The 20,263-nt window shown below is 50.7% G+C and overlaps 4 protein-coding genes across 5 annotated transcripts in view; 1 reads left to right on the top strand and 3 right to left on the bottom strand.

Annotated features, from left to right (window-relative positions):
* Positions 1–170: 170 nt before the first annotated feature.
* Positions 171–17,817, top strand: LOC110178393 (midasin). Its single transcript, XM_020945530.2, has 13 exons — positions 171–429; positions 491–714; positions 773–1,745; positions 1,803–1,966; positions 2,029–7,213; positions 7,274–7,433; positions 7,490–9,285; positions 9,345–15,734; positions 15,791–15,917; positions 15,991–16,462; positions 16,524–16,629; positions 16,682–17,365; positions 17,425–17,817. The coding sequence occupies exons 1-13, from the start codon at positions 313–315 to the stop codon at positions 17,599–17,601; spliced, it is 16,575 nt and encodes a 5,524-aa protein (XP_020801189.2). The 5' UTR covers positions 171–312; the 3' UTR covers positions 17,602–17,817.
* Positions 17,818–17,935: 118 nt separating this feature from the next.
* LOC110178395 (uncharacterized) lies at positions 17,936–18,944 on the bottom strand. Its single transcript, XM_020945532.2, has 4 exons — positions 18,749–18,944; positions 18,605–18,687; positions 18,404–18,542; positions 17,936–18,345 (listed from the first exon to the last, which is right to left on the bottom strand). The coding sequence occupies exons 1-4, from the start codon at positions 18,846–18,848 to the stop codon at positions 18,266–18,268; spliced, it is 402 nt and encodes a 133-aa protein (XP_020801191.1). The 5' UTR covers positions 18,849–18,944; the 3' UTR covers positions 17,936–18,265.
* On the bottom strand, positions 18,912–19,701 carry LOC110178394 (uncharacterized). 2 transcript variants are annotated; one of them, XM_020945531.2, is made up of 4 exons: positions 19,461–19,701; positions 19,313–19,401; positions 19,122–19,254; positions 18,912–19,057 (listed from the first exon to the last, which is right to left on the bottom strand). In XM_020945531.2, exons 1-4 carry the CDS (start codon positions 19,582–19,584, stop codon positions 18,987–18,989), a joined length of 417 nt encoding a protein of 138 aa, XP_020801190.2. In that variant the 5' UTR covers positions 19,585–19,701; the 3' UTR covers positions 18,912–18,986. The 2 variants fall into 2 exon arrangements, with proteins under 2 accessions (XP_020801190.2, XP_086682961.1); XM_086826835.1 differs by having other exon boundaries at positions 19,466–19,599.
* The window catches only part of LOC110178333 (uncharacterized), a 31,256-nt gene continuing 30,647 nt past the window's right edge, over positions 19,655–20,263 (bottom strand). The window contains exon 4 of the mRNA XM_086826836.1: positions 19,655–19,707. Coding sequence (XP_086682962.1) covers positions 19,688–19,707 — 20 coding nt within the window. The 3' untranslated portion in view covers positions 19,655–19,687. The remainder of the gene's footprint in view (positions 19,708–20,263) is intronic.

Here is a 20,263-nt window from a genome sequence, read left to right as displayed (position 1 = left end):
CTAGTTTTCAGTGTAGCACCTAAAATTGCCCAAGCAAAAACAAAATAATACAAAAATTTCCCAAAACAAGAACACAATGCAAAACCGGCCGGCAAAAAATGTAAACAAGCCGCCTGTGATGCCAGACAAGCGAAACCAGATGATTCCACCAGCTAGCCGGCAACGCCGTCGTGAGTGCTGCACGTGTTTTAAATTCGCGTGTTTTGGTTGTGGTCGCTCTTCATTTCGGGACGTTGTGCTGCAATTTAACGATAAACAGTGGATAGCTGATTGAAATATTATTAAAATTACGACTAAACAGTGCCGGGAGAGATGGAGGTAAACGCCAGCAAGCTGCGGCTTGGCGCCCAGCGACTGCTTCAGCTAACGGCGAAGGAGCCGCAAGACAACGTGTTTTCCGCAAGCCTACAAAAGTTTATCAAGAAGCAGGTGAGTTTTTCTTTACTGTTATCTACGAATCCCCTTTTACTATGCGTTGGATGCGCTGCAGAAATATGTGCTCCAGGATGTGGAGCGCCTGTTCCGCGGGCTCAGTGAACAGCTGCCGCTGGCCGCCTACACGGTGCCCGTGGCTGTGTGCTTCGAGGAGCAGTTGCTGCTGCTGCTCTCCATGGCCCTGCGCTGGGACGCTGCGGCTGGCCAGAGTTTCCGGCTGTATCAGCAGGAGTGTGCCGCTCTGGCCAAGCTCATGGACTTCTCGGTGGATGCGCAAAGGTAATTTCTCTGCTGTTCAGACTTTTGGTTTACTTATGAAAAACTCTTGTTTGCGTAGATTTGCCAAGAGCTACTTCCGTGGAAAGCCGGCGCCCTTTGAGGAAAGTCAGAGCAATGATAGTTTGTCCAGCAAAAAGTTGAAGAATGGCAAAAGCACAAAGTATCCAGAGGACTTGGAGCTCATCGCATGCTGCTATCAGTTACTAAAAAGTGACACCCCCTACTTCCGCGAACTGTGGGACTGGTCCAGCTTTATTTCCACCTATGCACACTCCCATCCATCCTGTCCGAAGACGCAACTATACTGCAACCATATCATGGCCATGCTCACAAGCATGACTGCTCCCCAGCTGAACGCCCTGAATGACAAGGTCCCCACCGAAACGCGCTTGGAATTCGACGGGGAGAGGGATCAGGTATGGCTGACTGCCAGGAACACTGGCAACCACAGCTATAGTCCAGATGCTGCCGATCAATTGCTGAACCTGCAGCTGGAGGGGATCACTCAGGATGTGACCAACATCGAGGGAGTTCTGCTGCCCACATTCAACAAGGAGAATCTGGAGTTCTATGCCAGTACCGATGGCTGCTACGATCGTATTGTGAAGGTGGACTCAACGGTGGTAAACCTGCGAAGCATTGCTCTTGGCGTGGCAGCTGCCAAGCCCATTTGCTTATCTGGACCCGTGGGCTGCGGCAAAACGACGCTCATTGAGTTTCTAGCCCGCAAAACTGGACGCATTTGTCCCAAGCCGAAGGAGATTGAGAACAGAGAAAAGGCTTTAAAGAAAGCTGAGGAAGAGGACCAGCTACTGATACCGAAGAAAAAGAACTCAAAGAAAACGGGCAGCAAGCGCAAATTCGAGGATATGAAGTTGGAAGAGCTCCTCGATCTGGGAGAAGCGACGCAAAATAATGGCTTTCTACGAATCCAACTGGGGGATCAGACTGATAGCAAAATGCTGTTGGGTCAATATCGATGCACCGATGTGCCAGGTGAATTTGTCTGGCTTCCGGGAGTTTTGACGCAGGTAATTACTTTCAGAATGCAGACTAGAACCATTTAACTAATATGAATTTCATTGCAGGCCGTCATGCATGGCTATTGGCTGCTCCTGGAGGACCTGGATGCCGCCGCCCAAGACACATACACTATTTTAAGCAGTCTTTTGGAGCGTCAGAGTCTCAGTGTTCCCGGCTTCCGCGATGCCGTGAAAATAGAGCCAGGATTCCAACTGTTTGTCACAGTGAGGTAAGTGATCTCCCCCTCTGCCACATGTTATTCTTTCTAAACAGATTTGTCTCCACCCCTAGAACCAACAAATCAGCCAGCAATTCCAGCGCAAAATCCCTCTACTCCCTCCTGGATAAATATCTGTACACTATAAATATACTACCGCTCTCACGGAACGAGCTCTGCAAGGTCGTCAGCACCAACTATCCCAAACTGTCCACAGTGGCTAATCGTATCGTGGACGTGTTCCTCACCTTCTCCAGCGGTGATCACACATCCGCAGATAATTTGAGGAAGCAGGAATCTGGCGACAAGGCTGACAACACGGAGAATTACGTGGCCTTGCCTTTCGAACAGGTCTCGCTTAGTTCGTCCAGTCCCAATTCCGGTCGATTGGTATCCACGCGTGATCTGGTGAAGCTGTGCCATCGCTCCGATTCTCAGTTCTCGGTGACCAGCGCTGAGTGTGCCTACTTCGTCTTCCAGAACGCAGTGGATGTGTTTTGTTCCTATCTGCCGCAGAGTAAGGAGAAGATCACCCTGATCAGTAGTATCGGGGCCAAGCTGGGCATAATCCGTTCCCGCTGCGAACACTTTGCGAATGAATACAAACCGGATGTCGAGTTCGGACTGGAGCACATTAGGATCGGAAGAGCCAGCTTGCTGGCCAAATCGGAGCTGGGAAACAGCAGCGAAAACGAGGACTCCTCTGAGCAGGACCTAAAGCGACAGAAGCTAACCGAGCAAACCAAGAGAGCCATTGGCAAGTTGCCAGGCCAAAAGAAGTCGACCTTCTCGTTCACCCGACTGGCAAGCTGCATCCTTGAGCGGATTGCTGTGTGCGTGAGTCACTCGGAGCCGGTGCTGCTCGTCGGTGAAACCGGTGTAGGCAAGACATCGTCGGTGCAATATCTTGCCGAGCGTACGGAGCACAAGCTGGTGGTAGTCAACATGAACAACCAGTCAGATGTATCGGATCTTGTTGGTGGGTTCAAGCCCGTGGAACTCAATTATGTACTTGAACCGCTGCGCATTGAATTCGAGTATCTTCTGTGCGAGACCTTCAATGCGGAAAAGAACACGCAGTTCCTGCGCATATTTAGCACGCACTACAACAGTGGGCGCCACACTGTAATCATCCGGACCATGATTAATATTTGCCTGCAGGTGGCCAAGAATCCGGAATTGAGGCGCAACCAGTTGCTGCCCCGCTGGCAGACGCTGAGTGAGAAACTGCAGAAACTGCAGATGCAGCTGGACAAGAGCATCAACATTTCGTTCGCCTTTATACCCGGCTCCCTGGTGAACTGCATCAGCAACGGCGACTGGGTTCTGTTGGACGAGATCAACTTGGCTTCGGCGGAGACCCTGGAATGCCTTTCCACCATCCTCGAACCGGAGGGCTCTGTAGTTCTGCTAGAGCGTGGTGACTTCACGCCCGTTAAACGGCATCCGGACTTCCGCATCTTTGCTTGCATGAATCCTAACACCGACATTGGCAAGAAGGACCTGCCCGTGGGCATACGTAATCGCTTCACGGAGTTCTTTGTGGACGAACTGACAACGGATGCAGACTTGAGTCTTCTGGTGAGCGATTACCTAGCCAATACTGGCATCCAGCGAAAGTCCGTGCACAGCATCGTCCAGCTGTACAAATCCCTGCGACGGCTGTCGGAGCTCCAGCTGAATGATGGCCTCGGCAATCGTCCCGTTTACTCGTTGCGTACTCTGTGCCGCAGCTTGAGGATCTGTGCGCGAAATCTTTGCGGCTCAATCGAGCGGAATCTGTACGAGAGCTTTTGTCTGAGTTTCCTCACCCAACTGGATCCAGAGTCGCACCACGTAGTGCTGCTGCTCATCCAAAATGCGTTGCTATCCAACGCCAAGGCAGTCTTGAGTAAACAGTTGCCTCAATTGGGTGAGAATTATCTGGCCTTCGAAGGCTACTGGATTCAGCCGGGTAACTTGGAGCTGCAGCCGTGCTCGCACTACATTCTCACGGAAAGTGTGAAAAAGAACCTGAAGGATTTGGCCCGTATCATTTCGATTGGAAAGCTGCCGATCCTGCTGCAGGGACCCACTAGTGCGGGCAAGACCAGTTTGATCGATTACGTGGCCAGACGGAGTGGCAATCGGTGCCTAAGGATCAACAATCACGAGCACACGGATCTTCAGGAGTATATTGGCACGTATGCGGCAGATTTGGACGGCAAGCTGACCTTCCGGGAGGGCGTTTTGGTGCAGGCCATGCGCCATGGCTTCTGGATTATTCTGGATGAGCTCAATCTGGCCTCCACGGACATTCTGGAGGCTCTCAATCGTGTGCTGGATGACAACAGGGAGCTGTACATTGCGGAGACCCAGACGCTGGTCAAGGCCCATCCCAACTTTATGCTGTTTGCCACACAGAATCCGCCGGGTCTCTATGGCGGTCGAAAGACCTTGTCGCGAGCCTTCAAGAATCGATTTATAGAGCTCCACTTTGCGGATATACCACGAGTTGAGCTGGAGACCATTCTTGAGAAGCGCTGTTTGATTCCGCCGTCCTATGCCCGCAAGATGGTCCAGTGCATGACGCAGCTACAGCAGCATCGTCAGAACACCGCCAAGCAGGTGTTCACCCTGCGTGATCTCTTCCGCTGGGGCAATCGTTATACACACGCAGACAAGTCGCTGCACGAGGACACAAAGTATGACTGGAATCAGCATCTTGTGGAGGAGGGCTATCTGGTGCTGTCCTCCAAGGTGCGGTCACAGGAAGAGCACGAGCTGATCGAGAGGACACTGCACGCCAACTTCCGCAAGAAACTGGATATGCAGCAGCTCTTCGACGTCCAAACGGAGCGGGAGAACTCCTCCATGGTGAGTCGAAAGATTCTGAATGCCATTAGGAACTTCAAGTTGCGCGGCGACATTGTCTGGACTCGCAATATGACCCGCATGGCTGTGCTCACCGCAAAGGCCTTGGAATTCAACGAACCTGTGCTCCTGGTCGGTCCAACAGGTTGCGGCAAGACCACCGTTTGCCAGTTACTCGCCAGCATTGCGGATGTCCAGCTGCGCATACTCAATTGTCACATGCACACTGAAGGAGCGGACTTCTTGGGCGGATTGCGTCCTTGCCGCGGAAAGGAATCTACACAGCTGTTCGAGTGGGCCGATGGTCCCCTCATCTATTCCATGCAGGAAGGATCCTACTTTATGGCCGATGAAATATCCCTGGCTGAGGATTCAGTATTGGAGCGTCTCAATTGCATTCTGGAGCCAGAGCGCACGGTACTTCTGGCGGAGAAGGGCGGCGTTGCCGAGGTGGATGTAAATCCGGACTTTGTGGTGCAGGCTAAGCCGGGCTTCCAGTTCCTGGCCACCATGAATCCTGGTGGAGACTTTGGAAAGAAGGAACTCTCACCCGCTTTGAGAAATCGTTTCACCGAGGTCTGGTGCCTGCCCTCCGACAACAAGGAGGATCTCATTCAGATTGCCTACAACTGCATGAACAGACAGGAGGGTCAGGACAAGATAAATACGCACAAAGTGGCCCAGTATCTGGTTGAGATCGTCCTGCATATCCGAGACTCCAACGAGAAGTTTAAGTTTTCGGTGCGCGACATCCTGGCCTGGGCCAATTACATGGTCAGCAATAGCAGACTTAGCATTGCCGAGCAAGCCATATTCGGTCTGGAAACTATTTTCCTGGATGCTCTCGAAATGCTACCCCACGAATCGCAGGAGCAAGTGGAACAGCTTAAGGCTAGGATTACCAAGGAGGCTGTCGATCAGGCAGGTCTGATCCTGAACCAAAAGTTTGCCCTGGAGGAAGTTATGCAGAAGAGAGGCGTTGAAGTCCAGCTGGATGAGTCGCGCTTTGGCATTCGTCCGTTTTTCATAGAAGTGAATCCGGAACGCTTGTCGCCGGCCAAGGCAGAATTCCTATTCGATGCTCCCACCACCAAGCAGAACCTATTCCGTTTACTATCCGCCCTGTCGCTCCACAAGCCTGTGCTCCTGGAAGGACCGCCTGGTGTGGGAAAAACATCCATTGTGGAGAGCATTGCGGCAGCCATTGGATATCAGATCGTCCGAATTAATCTCTGCGAGCACACCGACTTGGCTGATCTTTTCGGCACCGATCTGCCGGCTGAGGATAACCTGCTCGAGTCCGAAGTGGCATCTTCGGGTCTCCGTCAAATGGGCAGCTTTGTGTGGCGCGATGGCCCACTGTTGGCCGCTCTGAAGGCTAAGAATACCTGGATCCTGCTGGACGAGCTGAATCTGGCGCCGCAATCCGTGCTGGAGGGTCTTAATGCAGTGCTGGATCATCGCGGAGAAGTCTACATTCCGGAATTGAACAAGAGTTTTCACTTGGCTGGCTCCACGCGTATTTTTGCCTGCCAAAATCCCCTCAAGCAGGGTGGAGGACGCAAGGGCTTACCACAATCCTTCCTCAATCGCTTTACAAAAGTGTATCTCCGCAAGCTGACCACCGAAGATCTGCTCCATGTGGTGAATGCCAAGTACGGAACGTACTTTGAGCAGTTGAATCGCCATTTCGTAGAACTTCTGGACAAGAACTCCAAGGGAAATCTCTTTGATATCTACGAGGGAAAAGGAACCAAAGCTCCAACAAACGACTTTGATTTAGCAGCTCGCTTGGTGCTGTTCTCGGAGCAACTCGATCGAGGAGTAGCCTCCATGGAATTTGGTTACAAAGGCGGCCCCTACGAATTTAATCTCCGTGATATTCTCCGCTGGTGTGATCTGCTCCACAATCCACAAACCGGTTACATCATGGCAAAAAAATCAACTCTTCGACAAGCTTTCCACGACTTTCTGCTGACCCTTTACGAAAGAATGCAGCTAGTGTATTACCAAAGGATGCGCTGTGACCAGGACAAGTTGTATATACGAAATGTCTTCTCCGCTGTCTTCCAATGCGATGCCGAGCAGCTGAATGCTATATCCGAGGATGTGGCTCTTTATTGGACAGCGGATAAGGTGTATCTAAATGATGTGGTACTGCAGCGAGAGCAGGGCGATATTCTTGACATGGCCACACGACAGGAGCAGGAGCCACCCATGCTACTGGACAGCCAGAGGCAGCTGCTCAAGCAGATCGTTGAGACCGTGCACATGGAAAAGCCTCTGCTGCTCTGCGGATCCACGGACAGTGGCAAGACCAAGCTGATTGATGCCCTCTGTGTGCTTTCTAATCGAGCTTGCAACACAGACATCATTGATGACTCGGTGACGGGTAGTTTTCAGCAGGTGAGAACTTAGATTTTATTTAGTAGATGTCCTTTAAATGCTCAACTTTTTTTCTTTCAGATTGATTTAAATCGTCACCTGGAGGTGATTTACAAGAAGGTGGAGATCCTGGTCTTTGCCAGCGTTCGACGTGCGTTTGTTCAGCAGATTCATTCGGAATTTACAGAGCAGTTGTGGAACTTCTGGAGCAAATACAATGCCCTAGCTAAGGTGACAACAGGTGAGTGAGAATCCTATTACCTATACCCATTTCTACAAAGTATTATCCTTTCTTAGAGTCCCAGCAACACAGCGTATTGGATGAACTGAAGCTGTTTAGCGAGCGTTTGGATTCACTGGGTAAGATCATCGAGAAGCTGGAGGCCACGCCGGCGGCATGCCAAGTGGAGGCATTCCAACAGCTAAAGGACATCAAATCGCAGCTCTTCCTGCTACAGGCGTACATTAAGTCAGCCGATTCACTCAACACGGGCGGATCTTTTGAGTGGGTGGACTCCCGAATCGTGACCTCCCTGAAATGCGGTCAATTCATTTTGCTCGAGCATGTCAATCTCTGTTCGTCGGCTGTCCTGGACCGCCTGAATCCTGTATTTGAGCCGAACGGAAGCCTGCTGATTGCTGAAAAGGGAATTAGCGCCCAGGATAGTGCTGAGGTGGTGACCAAGTCCCCCGGTTTCCGGGCCTTCCTCACCGTGGATCCCAAGAATGGAGAACTATCGCGAGCCATGCGCAACCGTTGCATTGAACTATCCCTGTCCAGGGACAGCTACTCTGTGGATGACATGCGTGCATTTGTCCATGAGCAAGGCGTGCACCAAACCGAGGCCATAGACTGTATTCTGGGCATCCACAAGGGTATCAGTCAGCTGACAGAGTTTAATAGCTACACCATCTCTCACCTGACCCAGTTCGCCTTCCTGAGTGCGGCGTACAAGCGGATCGGTTACCAGCTCAAACGTGCCATCTATGTGGCTGCAATGGAGGTGTACGTGTACTCTGCCAGCACGGATTTAATGGGCTTTGGATTGTCATACTACCAAAACAAGCTGCGTGACGTAGTGATGGCACAGACCGAGTTGTTCGAGGAACATTCGACATCCCAGGAGGATCACCTAAGCAACGTTATTCTCAGCACAGGAAACCTCAACTCTTTGGCTCTGATCAAACTGCAGGCAGCTGCTCTAAAAGTTCTACTGAATTCATCTGGGCATATGCCCGAAAAGCAGTTAGCAGCTCTCTTCCAGGATATTAAGGACCTAAAACTGGATCAAATAAACCGAGAGGAACTGATCCGGCACTTCCTGTACATACTCTACGAGTCATCCGCCTTTGGAGACTTGGAGATGAGACATCAGTACCTGGAACCTTGGCTTAAAGAACACCCAGCTCTTCAAGAGTTATCCAAACATCTTTACACATGTCTGATAAAGAGAAAAAGCCAAACTCTGGTGAATCTGCCCTGGAATCGAAGACTCTTTCCCCGACTCCGTGACTACGCCTCAGATACTGACAGCACCTTGGAGGTTAAGTCCTTAAACCTGAGTGCTCTCCTACTGGCCCGCCTTTTGGTGGCTGAAATTCCCACTAGTCCTGTGACAACAGTAAAGGATATGAATGCCCTGCAGTATTCGCAGGGCCTGCAGGGGCGAACAGTGACCGAGAAGTTTGCTAATGATTTCCTAACTAATCTGGCTATCTTCCTCCAAGGGCTGCATAGCCTTTTGTTGGATAACTTGGAGGCAGCTAAGTTGGAGCTGCCGCAGTACGCTGAATTGGTAACTCGCTTCCATTGGTTCAATCGACTGCTTGTCACGGCCCAGCAAAAACTCCTGTACAACAATGTGGTGCATTTGCCACTGATGCACAAGCTGGTGCTTCATTTCCAATGGCTGGAGAAGCATTTAGTGTCGCCCCTGCTGGAGCTGACTTCCTCCGATGGGAAGCTCACTATTCGAAAGAGTATGCTAAAGATAAGAGAATACATTGAGGAGACAAAGCGACCCCTGAACGTGACATGCAAGATTTACTCCAAGCAGTTCACCCAGTTCCAGCCCTACTATCAGGATCAACAGGTGAGCGAATGCTCTCATATTTTGAAAGTTGTCAGTGTGTTTATATCCTATCTTCCTAGATACAACTTCACAACGATTTGGAGCAACTGGTGGCGTTGCTAAGTGTGGTGCCCATCTATGCTAGCTTGGAGCTCAACGATTGGCTCAAGAAATGGACGCTCCTGCAGTCGGATGAAGCAAACAAGTGGCGCACGTTCCTGCGCAGCCACACTCACGGCTTCCAACTAAAACCCTTTGAGTTGTGCGGAGCCCTGACCAATGAAACCCTACAAGCCTGTCTGCAGAGGCTGCAAACCAAGCTACAGGAAGCCCACGAGACCAGTACCGAGAACGGATTGGATCTAGAGTTGGATCTTAATGCTATAAAGGCCCTTTTGGAAGCTGACAAAGAGGAGAACCAGTATATACACCCAGATTCGGTGGCTTCCAATTCTCCACCACTTCTCCTGGCTGCCTTGAGAGAGTTGTTTGTGGAGCGCTTTTTAATGGGAACTCTCCGCGAAGATTTCGATGAGGAGGTGAATCCCCTCTATACCGATCAATTGCTCACCCTGAACAGCAACCTCTGGAACTGCCTGAAAACTTTGGACAATGCCTCCCACGCTGAGATTACAAGAGCTTGGATTGAACTAAGGAGAGAACTGACTCAGCTACAAAGCCGGGATGAGTTTTCAGCATTGCTACAGCAGGTCAGCAGTAGCTACAAGGGATTACGCACTTATCGGCGGCAGTATCGCAACTCCATTCAATGCTACCAGCTGGAGAATCTCTCGACGCGTCTGGACTGCGTGCAAGGGCCGTCGGGCGAAGATGACACCGATATCTCCAGTCGCTACAGCTATCAGGGTCCACCCTTGTCGGGTGTCTTCCTATCCCTAATCTGTCAATCGAACGGACAGCTACGATCGGTGCCCCTTAGCGAGTTGCAGGAATGGCGCTCATCCCTACAGCAAACCCGTCACCTGCTTTGGGAGAACTCTCAGCTTCTAAGTCCCAGATACAGCGCCAGGGTTAACCGTCTATCAGAGGCCCAGGAAAATGCCAGTCAACTATTACAGGAGGTGGAATATGTTACCCACTTAAGTCAACGGGAACAAAAGTCAAACGAAGGCTTCGAAAACTGTACCAAGGAACTGACTGAGGTGCTTAAAAACTTAAAGGAGGATTCATTTAATGAGGACTCCATGGTAAGCGCCTTTAATGTTGCATTATCCAACGCCTTGGTGGGAGGCCTCGAGCTGTGCCTGCTCACCAATGCCCCATTGATTGATCCCGTGGAGAAGAACCGACTGAAAAACCAATATATAGCAGAGGATATCGCCTGCCTGAAAACCCTGACTACTACCTATGACTTCATGAAGATCGTGATGAAATACAGACATTTTGGAGCCGAGATATGTAATCAGCTGGAGGTCAGGCTGAAGGCGGCTCTTCAGCGGCAGCAGCAGCTCTCCCAGAAGCTGGCCCTGCGGCCGGAGCAATGTCTGTATGCCGCCCTAGTCCAGGATCTTACCCACTTCCTGCACACGAATGGCGATTGCGATACTCTCTACAAGCTCTTCCAGCTCATACGCTCTGAGTGGGGTAACTTCAAGGGATCACAACCGGCCACGAGTGCGCAATTGAAGAGCAGCACTGAGGCTCTGGGAAAGCTGGAGCTATGGCTGGCCAACGCCCAGAGATTCGTGCATCACACACTCTCCAAGTATTCAGCTTACTACCAGGACTTTGTAGAGCCCATCAAGTGCGCAGTAAACCAACTGCGATTCGGCTTCGAATCTCTCAAGGCAATCTTCGCGCGAGTCCAGCGGGCGGGCAGCGTTGCGCAGGCGGAGCAAGTGCAGAAAACCATTGCCGACATCGTTCAATTCCCGTCTCAGCAACCACTGGTGATTAGAAACAGCAGGCTATACAGCCTGCTGTCCGAACTGCCCCACAGCGAGTACGAGTACTTCCGCCTGCTGAAGGCCAAGTTGAGCGAGCTGAGCAACTACATCTCCCTGGGAAACGTGATAGATGAGACCACCTTTGCGGCCTACGACGATGCGCTGAGCATATGCAATCAGACCTGGCAGCAGGAGGAGCAACGTCGCTGCCAGCTCAAGGCGGAGGAGGAGAGTCTGTATGTGACCAGAACCAAGGGAGGAGTGGAGAGCGAGGAGTTGCAGGAATTGCACGAGATTGAGCAGAATTTCCCCACGAACCTGGACGAAGATTTTGCCGAGTTCGTATCAGAACCCACCTTGGAGCAGGTCCTAAAACTGGACAAGAAGGCGAGCGCAAAGGCCAAGCAGGCCCAGATCGTTGTCGAGGAGGATTACGCCTTCCTCGCTCGCAACTTTATAGCTGTGATGGGTCAGCACACGCCAGTTTATTACAAGGAGCCCCCCAAGTCCTCGAAGGAATCGGAGCTTCACCTACTGTCTCCCTATCGGGCACGCTTCCAAGTGTTTGCCCACCTGCATGGACATTATAAGGCCGCCTTGGGAACGAGTCTGGATGAGAGGGCCTGCAATGGCTTGGCCTTTGGACTGGCTCTGCAACAGAGGCAGCTGAAGGATATCGAGTTGGAGGAGGGAGTGGCTGCTACTCCCTACGATTTCTACAAGGACTCCAACATAAGTGAAATCCAGAACTGTCTGGGCGTAATGGAGCGCATTGAGAAGCGCGTGATGGAGCAGCTGGAACTGTATCCGGAGCATGCCGGCTTGGCGGACATCAAGCTGGTGATTGGCCGCATCCGCCGGCTGCCTGCTCATGCCTCCGTGGTGCGCTTCAACACGGGCTTCCAGCTGCTGAGGCAGAAGCTGGCCTTGTGGAACGAGGTGGCGCACAGGAACAACAACCTGGTAACGGAGGAGACTGAGGTGGCCGAGTTCGTTCAGCGCTGGACACGGCTGGAGCTTCAGCACTGGCGCAATTGTCTGGGACAGACGGCTGCCCAGGTGGAGCTGCAGGCCTATCGCTACTGGTTCTTCATTTACAACCTGCTGCAGCAGTTCCTCCACCAACAGCAACTGGATCAGTCTTATACGGATATCAAGTATGCAGAACAGCGCTTCGCCCAGGAGCAGCTGCTGGACGCCCAGGACCTGGGACAGGCTCAGCGCTTGGAACTGCCACAGGTTGTGCGTATTCTACGGCAGTTTGTGGAGGCCTCCTGCTACGGTGACTTCCATATACGTCTTCAGTTGCTGCACGGCTTCGAGATGTATTTACACAATGTGGAGCGGGCGGGAAAGATTGAAGGATTGCCACCACTAATCGCCGCCTTGCACAATCTTCAGCTGTACTTCTCCCAGTTTGCCGGCGAGGTTGCAGACGCAGTGAAGTTCAAGCGGTCGCCCATCGAAAAGAAGCTCAAGGAGTTTGTCAAGATCCAGAGCTACAGCAAGGACCTGAGCTACTTTAGTATGCGGAACAGCGTGGCCAGCGTCCATCGAAACCTGAACAAGTTCCTCAAGGAGTACCGGCTGGCGTTGCAGGAGAAGATCAGCGAGGTTTTTCAGCCTAAGGATTCCACAGCCAAGGACTACACCTTTGGCAGCGACAAGGGCAAGGGTCTGAGGAACTACAACAAGATGAAGTATCTGAATACGGAGCGACAGCAGTTCGTGGCCAGCGAGAAGCTGCTGGAGAAGTACGCCATTCCGCCGGAGTTTGTGTCGGAGAACTCGCTGCTCCAGCGGCTGGACAAGCACTTCAGGACTGCCCGCCACGTTGTGAAGGAGACACTGGGACAAGTGCCCTATAGCGAGCTAATCACTGACTTGGATGACCTGCTGGCCAGTCAGCTGGAGCGATGCGAGCATTTGCGCTCTCTGAATGTGGATCGGTCAAAGGAGCGGCCCCAGCAGAAGCAGGAGGCCAAGCAGATCCTGCAGCAGAAACGCAAGGCCCTCACGGATCTCTTCAAGATGCTGCATCGCATGGGTGCCAGCTACAAGACCGGTCTCTTGGAGCTCTCCCTGCGCAGTGAGTTCGAGGACTTCCAGCTGCCACCCTTCTCCATTCGGGCCATGTTGCCACGTCTGCACCCCAGTGCCCAGGAGTTGAACGAGCACCTGGATCTGTACTACATGAAGAGCGTTTTCAAGCTGAAGCTGCTCCAGAACATTATGCTGACCCCGCTGTCGGAGCTGGGACCTCCCAATATCGAACGCATTAAGGGCTTTGCAGTGGATCTGTTCCTCCTCGTGCAGCAGCAGCGGGAGCAGCTATCCGGATCCACCAAGGAGCTTCATGAGCTGCGTAACTCTTTGGAGAACTTGCGAAAGCTGGCTGAGGTGGTGCCGCAGGCGGAGAGTGACCCAGGTACGCTGAGTTTTGCCAGAAATGCCGATGCGGCAACTCTACTCAAGCGTAATCTCTGCCAGATTCATTACGTGGTGAAGCAGTGGCAGCTGCTGCTTAGCTGCGCCCCAAGTTCCATCAGGGAGAACAGTGGCAACAGCATTCTGTTGAGGAGTGTTCCCTTGGCCCAACAGGAACTGCAAGATCTTAGCAGGCAAATCCTGAGCAGCAGTCAGAGATTGCTAACCGAACTCAACGCCGGTAGTCTGGAGCTCCTTTCCAGAGAAAAGCTGGATTACTATGAAAAGAACTATCAACAAATTTTGCAAATCATAGAGAAGGCTTTGGAAACACTTCGAGCAGGTCAGAACAATGATATTCTGCCAGTGGCACAGCCACTCCTAGAACTGCTTATGAACCTACGAGCCGAGAAGCCCGCGGAGATCGGCTCGGAGACCATAGATCTGGCCAATGCCGACACAGAGCTGGCCAATATAGCCCACAGTGTCTTAATCTCGCTGCAGAAGATTTACAAGCAGCATGTTGCCAAGAAGGAGGATCAGCAGAATGGTGGCAATGCCAAGGAGCAGCAGAATCAAGAGTCGCAGGAGGCGTTGCGGGAGCAGCACCTGAAGAAGTGCCTTACTGGGGAACTGACCTCCGATTGGCAACAGCTCACCCTGCCCCGTGTACTCGGCAAGCTTTCCAATGTGCTGCTCGTGCTCAGGCATTCGGACTCCCAAGGTCAGGACAAATTACTTTGCGTGCGACGAGCCATCGCCCTGCTGCCCATTCTGGAGCAGTATCAGCTGTTGGCCGATTACCTGCTGCTCCAGCAGCTGGCCACCCACAAGGTCTCCGCCAAAATGCTGTCCATTGTTTTGACCGTGTTCGTGGAGATTGGCAGCAAAGGCTTCTGTGTGCCGCCCGATCTCATGCAGGATGAGGAGGGGCAGTCGAAGCAGGACTCGAAGAACGGCGAGGGCTTCGGTCTGGAAGATGGCACTGGAGAGAATGATGCCTCCGATAAGATCGAGTCCGAGGACCAGCTTGATGATGCTAAGCGACCGGAGGATCGGAAGGACGAGGGCGACAAGCAGGAGCCTGACTGCAAAGAGGAGAAGGGCATCGAGATGAGCGACGACTTCGATGCCAAGATGCAGGATGTGGACAAGCCCGAAGAGGATGATAGTGGTGAGTCTGAAGATGAGGACGACCTCAATAAGGAGATGGGCGAGACGGAGGAGGGTGCTGAGAAGTTGGATGACCAGATCTGGGGCGATGACGAGGAGAAGCCCGAGGAAGAGGAGGAGCAGCCCGAGATGAACGAGGAGGATCAGGGCAAGGGCAGCAAGGATGAGAAGGATGAGCATAACGATCTGGACACCAAGAACGATGCAGCCAAGGAAGACGGCAAGGATGAGCACGAGAAGGACGGCTTGGATGCGACAAACGAGCCGAGCGGCGAGGACAAGCGCAAGGAGCAGGCCAAGGATATTGACGACATGAAGGATCCTGAAATGGATGAGGAACAAACCAATGCCATGCACAACGAGCTGGAGGAGCCGCCCGAACCCGAGGAAATGGATCTGGGTGACATGAACAACGTGGACGAGGGTCACGACGATCCAGAGGAGCAGCCCACCGACGAGAATCCATTTGACATTGATGCCATGAAGGAGAACATGCAGCCGGCTGAAGAGCCCGAAGCAGATGCTGAGGAGGAACCTGCTGCAGAGGAGGAGGGCAACGATGCCCAGAGCGAGGGCAGCGACTCAGAAGAGGATGAGGCGGGCACCGAATCTAAGCCAGCTCAAGAAGGCCAAGACGAGGGAGACGAAGCCACACCCGAAGAAGAAAAGGATGAGCCCGAGACGCAGACACGCGGCGAGATCGAGGAGGAAGACGAACCAAAGCCGGAGGATGCCGCTGAGGACGCCAAAGAAGAGGAAAAGCGCGAGGAAAAGCCAGAACAGCATTCACAGTCCAAGGACAAGGCAAGCAAAGAGGAAAATGTACAATCCATGCCTGAAACAGAGCAGAGCAGTTCTGCGGATCAGGTGCAGCCACAGGACCAAGATATTAAGCAAGACCAAAAGCTGGACGAACAGGAAACGGGCGAGGAGAAGGATGGTGTCGGTCAGGCGGAGAACGATGTAAGTTTTGGGGGAAACCTTACTGAGGATTAGCTCTTAATCAGCTTAAATTGCAGACCAACGATGGCGGCCATCAGGGTGTGGCTGAAACCCAGGAAACGGTGTCCCAGGAGGAGCGCAAAAACGAGCGGCAGACGCAGGAGAAGCGCAAGCAGGGACAAACAAACGAAGAGCGTTCCTTGGGTAAGCAACAGCTTTAACTCTGTCCAGTAATTCCAAAGTAACTAAATCTTGAATCCCTAATCTTGAACTGCAGGTGAAGCTGAAAAGAATAAATTAAAGCAGCTCAAGACAATTGACCAGCTGAAGGAGTCCAAGGAGGACGACGCTGAACAGTCGCAGCCGCCAGAACCCACGGATCAAGCAGAGGCTGAGGAATATCAGCATGTCAAGGAGCCCAAGAACAGTGACAAAACCACTCTAGACAATGCCACCGAAGAGCAGTCAAAGAAGATCCACCACCAGGAAGATGAGCCCACCAACGAAGAGGAAGGCGAGGCGGAGAATAATGAAGAGTTAATGGAAACCGAAGAGCCCGCAGCAGAGCCTGAGGAAGATGCTCAACTGGAGCAGCTGGGCGCGGAAAAGACAGAGCAAAAGTCTGATAAGCCCTCCAAGACGGACCAGTCAAAGGAACGTCTGGAAACACCAGAGGGAATGGAGATCGAGGGTGAGGTGGTGCCCACTATGACAGTTCCTCGCAGTGCAGAGACCACGGCGCACAGCAAGTAAGTTACAGCATCTTTGTTCTAAATTTGTTTTACTTGAACTAACAAATATCTCTCCTAGCACCGATATCCTGCTGGACAAGAGCTCCCATGCGGAGGAGCTGAGCTCAGCGGAGCAGATTGAGCTCAGGCAGCAGTATCACCAGCAGTTGACCACATTCCGGGGGGTAAGAAAGCCCAAGAAAAAATCAGAAATTTGGTATTAATGGTTCATTTCAGGCCCAGCCGCTGCACGAAGACTACGAGAGCTGGCAGAGCATTTCTAACCGAATGACTCAAAATGCCCGCGAGCTCTGCGAGCAGCTGCGTCTCATCCTAGAGCCCACGAAGTGCACGCGACTGAAGGGCGACTACCGCACTGGACGTCGCATAAACATGAAGAAAATCATTCCGTACATCGCTTCGCAGTTTCGCAAGGACAAGATCTGGCTGCGACGCACAAAACCGGCGCAGCGTGACTACAAGATAACCATCGCAATCGACGACTCCAAGTCGATGCATCACAACAACTCCAAGACACTCACTTTGGAGGCCATCTCACTGGTGTCACAGGCGCTTACCCTGCTAGAGAGCGGACGACTGAGCATCGTGTCTTTCGGCGAATCGGCACAGATTATCCTCAACCATACGGAACAGTTCGATGGGCCGCGTCTGGTAAACGCCCTGAACTTTGCGCAGGACAAGACAAAGATTGCCGGACTCCTGGATTTTATACGCACTGCCAATGCAGAGGAGAGTGGCCTGGGTGGCGATAATGGCCTGTTCGAGAACCTATTGCTTGTGCTCAGCGATGGGCGAAACATATTCAGCGAGGGTGCCCAGAAGGTCAAGAACGCCATTAAGCTGGCGCGCCTGCAGCGCATCTTCCTGGTCTACATTATAATCGACAATCCGGACAACAAGGTATTGTACTTGAGATTGTATTCCTTAGGGCACCACTAATCTCCGCATGTTGCTTTCAGAACTCCATCCTGGACATACAGCATGTGGCGGTCAATGCGGACGGATCTGTGAATATCAGCTCCTACCTAGACAGCTTCCCATTCCCCTACTATGTGATCGTCCGAGACCTCAACCAGCTGCCACTGGTGCTCAGCGAGGCGATGAGGCAGTGGTTCGAGTTGGTCAACAGCGAGTAGTGAAGAAGTGGATTGTAATAAGCCATCACGGAGATAATATTTTTAGATATTAATATTTAAGTAATGAACGTATTTACTTGATAAGTTAAATGAATTCGAAGTGCATTCTTTTTGTTATTTTTACCCAGAGGGTCCTGACCCGCCATTGGAAGGCGTTTTAGGTTTAAGTGAAAATGTTACTTGAAATATATATATATTTTTTTTAGAAACTTAAAATACTAAATTCAATATGCAAGATCAAGGGCCAAGATGCTAAAGGATTTCAGAAATATTATTAAACAAGACCAAAGAGGAGTCTAAGTCGAAGGTAATTGTTTAGATATCATTGTTATAATTTATAATTAATTATAATTTCTTTATTGCAGACACAAGCAAATACCAAGTACAAACGGGATAGTAAAGCCCTTTTAATTTTGGAGATATTGTGGAAATTAAAAATTTTAAAGGAGGTAATTTTGTAATTACTTCATGAAATTTTTTATCTTCGATTTTTGAGAATTTACCATAGGTTGCAAACAGATGTACCAAAGACTAGCACATTAGTATTTGAGCTAATTGAAAAGGATTTTGATTAGCCCCACAATTAATTCAAATGCCATTGTTCTAATCTTTGGAAAACCAGTGTCCAAGGCCACATTCGAATCGAATTAAATGAATTGGGTGCTCAGACTTCGTCGACATCAACAGGTGTCCTCACTTGAGTAAAATACGAGTAGACGACGATCCAGAAGTAAATCTCCACGCCTGGACACCGGGTTAAGTGGATCAATTCTGGTGTGAGATCTATAAAAAAACAACTTACATATATACACGGAACAGACTGGAACGACGGTCACTCGCTGTTTGGACTCATTCGCCAGCAGGAAGATGCTGTAACTGGCCAGGATAACGCAGTTGATCAGGCTTGTGATGAGGAAGAATATTAGTAAGACTGTCGCTTTCTACATTCGGATGGAAAACATGGAATCAACATCGAATTATTTTACCTCTATGGCCAACTTACGATCAAAGCTCCGCCCAGCAGGAAGAAGCATCCGATGCAATGACAAATGGCCACCGCATGCTCGATGTGATGTGTGAACACCTCTGAAAAGACGGAGTGGTTCTCACTTTGTAGGCCCATGGATCGCCCCAATCAGACACTTACGTTTAATATTGAGTATCGCGAGATTAAAGATGAAGTCTAAAATGGAAATCACTATGCAGGCCTTGCGCAACCCAATGCAATAGCAGCATTTCCGGAGCATTTTAAGATTTCGATATAAAATACTAAACAATATTAATAAACTGAGTGATAAGGCACGGCAGAATCTGGCAACCCAAAGGTTTTATTTTTACAAACTGCATGCGTACAATTTTATATAACGTAAAATTTGTATATTAGGTTAGATAAAGAGAGCTCCTCCCAGGGCGGCGTAGAAGGAGTAGGCCACCAGCCAGAGGTAAATGATAACCGCTGAGGGATACAATGGGTTGGAAAGGAACTTATCTGGGAATCTGCTGCCATTAAGTGTACTCACGTATCAGGAAGAAATTTATGAGCATCACCCAGTACCAAATCCTCAGTATAATGTCCGCTATGATCAGTATGATCAAGGCCAGGATCTGGATTATGGTTATCAGTATGTAGAACAGCATCCAGCTGCTCCTTAACTGCGGGAAAATAAGAAAATTTAAAAAATGTACCATTAAAATGGGTTTGGATTCTTACGCGAAAACTGCCGATGATTAGAAAAACGCAACTGAGAATATGAATCATGGTGAAGATGATGAACAGACGATGGCAAACATCGGGGTGGCCTAGGTATGGAACAGAGAGAATAGTATAAGGCATGGAATTCCATTTAGCATACACTTACCCGACTCTCCGAATAGGGCTACAAACACACCGCCAAATAAATCAAGTACAATGTGTACAATCCCGACTGCAATGGTGCCGATACGCAGATCCACGCAGCAGCAGCATCGCTGTAGGTAGATCATGGTGCTGCTGGGACTTGGGTAAGAATCTTTCCTCCTTTGCTTTCTGGGGCTTAGGGATTTCCGGAAAAGTGCGTGTGGATAGATCGTATGTGTGTAGAGTTTTCTATTGTAAGTGTTCTGATGCTAAAAACAAAGCATTAAGGCAATCTGATCATTGAATTTTTTGCATATTAATCAGCCTGCTAAGTCTCAAGTTTTTTGAAGATTTATAGATGGCAGCAGACTAGGATTTCCTGCCACAAACAATAGAACCATAAAGCCAGTATTAATAGGGGTTTAACACATGTTTTCCAGAAAAAGGACTTTAAATAGTCTGCCCTAAATTCTTTCTCCAAAGAAAGTGTAGGTCACCGGCCGCAATGACCGTCCCTGGCCGAACGTGTCAATCGTGTTATATAATAAATTACAGCGTAAACAACGCAATCGGCAATTAAGGCGTATGCTTTTGGCAAATACTTGTCGGCCAAAAGTGGGCCGGGAAGACCCAGTGGACAGAACGTGACGTCGGCCATGCCCCTCCCTGCAGTCTGTGTTTGCCTTTGCAGTTTTCGTTTTCATCATCCGAATGGGAATCCGAATCGGAATCGGTATCCGAATCCGCCGCTGATATCGAAAACGAAACCGAAATGGGCACAATGCGCTGGCTGCCTAATTGGTATGCATCGCGATGCGCAGGCGC

Source organism: Drosophila serrata, unplaced genomic scaffold, assembly GCF_035046125.1.
Source record: "Drosophila serrata isolate PLE 108 unplaced genomic scaffold, ASM3504612v1 contig_165, whole genome shotgun sequence".
NCBI lineage: Eukaryota > Metazoa > Arthropoda > Insecta > Diptera > Drosophilidae > Drosophila > Drosophila serrata.
This window is presented reverse-complemented; position numbering and strand designations above follow the sequence as displayed.

What these genes read in the sequence shown, in the direction of transcription:
- LOC110178394 (XM_020945531.2), bottom strand. Translation starts at nt 19,584, where the DNA reads ATGATCTACCTACAGCGATGCTGCTGCTGCGTGGATCTGCGTATCGGC. An exon ending in AGCCCTATTCGGAGAGTCGG is followed by an intron (nt 19,402 to 19,460) that starts GTAAGTGTATGC and finishes TTCCATACCTAG; the next exon opens with GCCACCCCGATGTTTGCCAT. An exon ending in TAATCATCGGCAGTTTTCGC is followed by an intron (nt 19,255 to 19,312) that starts GTAAGAATCCAA and finishes ATTTTCCCGCAG; the next exon opens with TTAAGGAGCAGCTGGATGCT.
- LOC110178395 (XM_020945532.2), bottom strand. Translation starts at nt 18,848, where the DNA reads ATGCTCCGGAAATGCTGCTATTGCATTGGGTTGCGCAAGGCCTGCATA. An exon ending in CGCGATACTCAATATTAAAC is followed by an intron (nt 18,688 to 18,748) that starts GTAAGTGTCTGA and finishes CCGTCTTTTCAG; the next exon opens with AGGTGTTCACACATCACATC. An exon ending in TGCTGGGCGGAGCTTTGATC is followed by an intron (nt 18,543 to 18,604) that starts GTAAGTTGGCCA and finishes ATCCGAATGTAG; the next exon opens with AAAGCGACAGTCTTACTAAT.
- LOC110178393 (XM_020945530.2), top strand. Translation starts at nt 313, where the DNA reads ATGGAGGTAAACGCCAGCAAGCTGCGGCTTGGCGCCCAGCGACTGCTT. An exon ending in AAACGAAGAGCGTTCCTTGG is followed by an intron (nt 15,918 to 15,990) that starts GTAAGCAACAGC and finishes CTTGAACTGCAG; the next exon opens with GTGAAGCTGAAAAGAATAAA. An exon ending in AGTTGACCACATTCCGGGGG is followed by an intron (nt 16,630 to 16,681) that starts GTAAGAAAGCCC and finishes GGTTCATTTCAG; the next exon opens with GCCCAGCCGCTGCACGAAGA.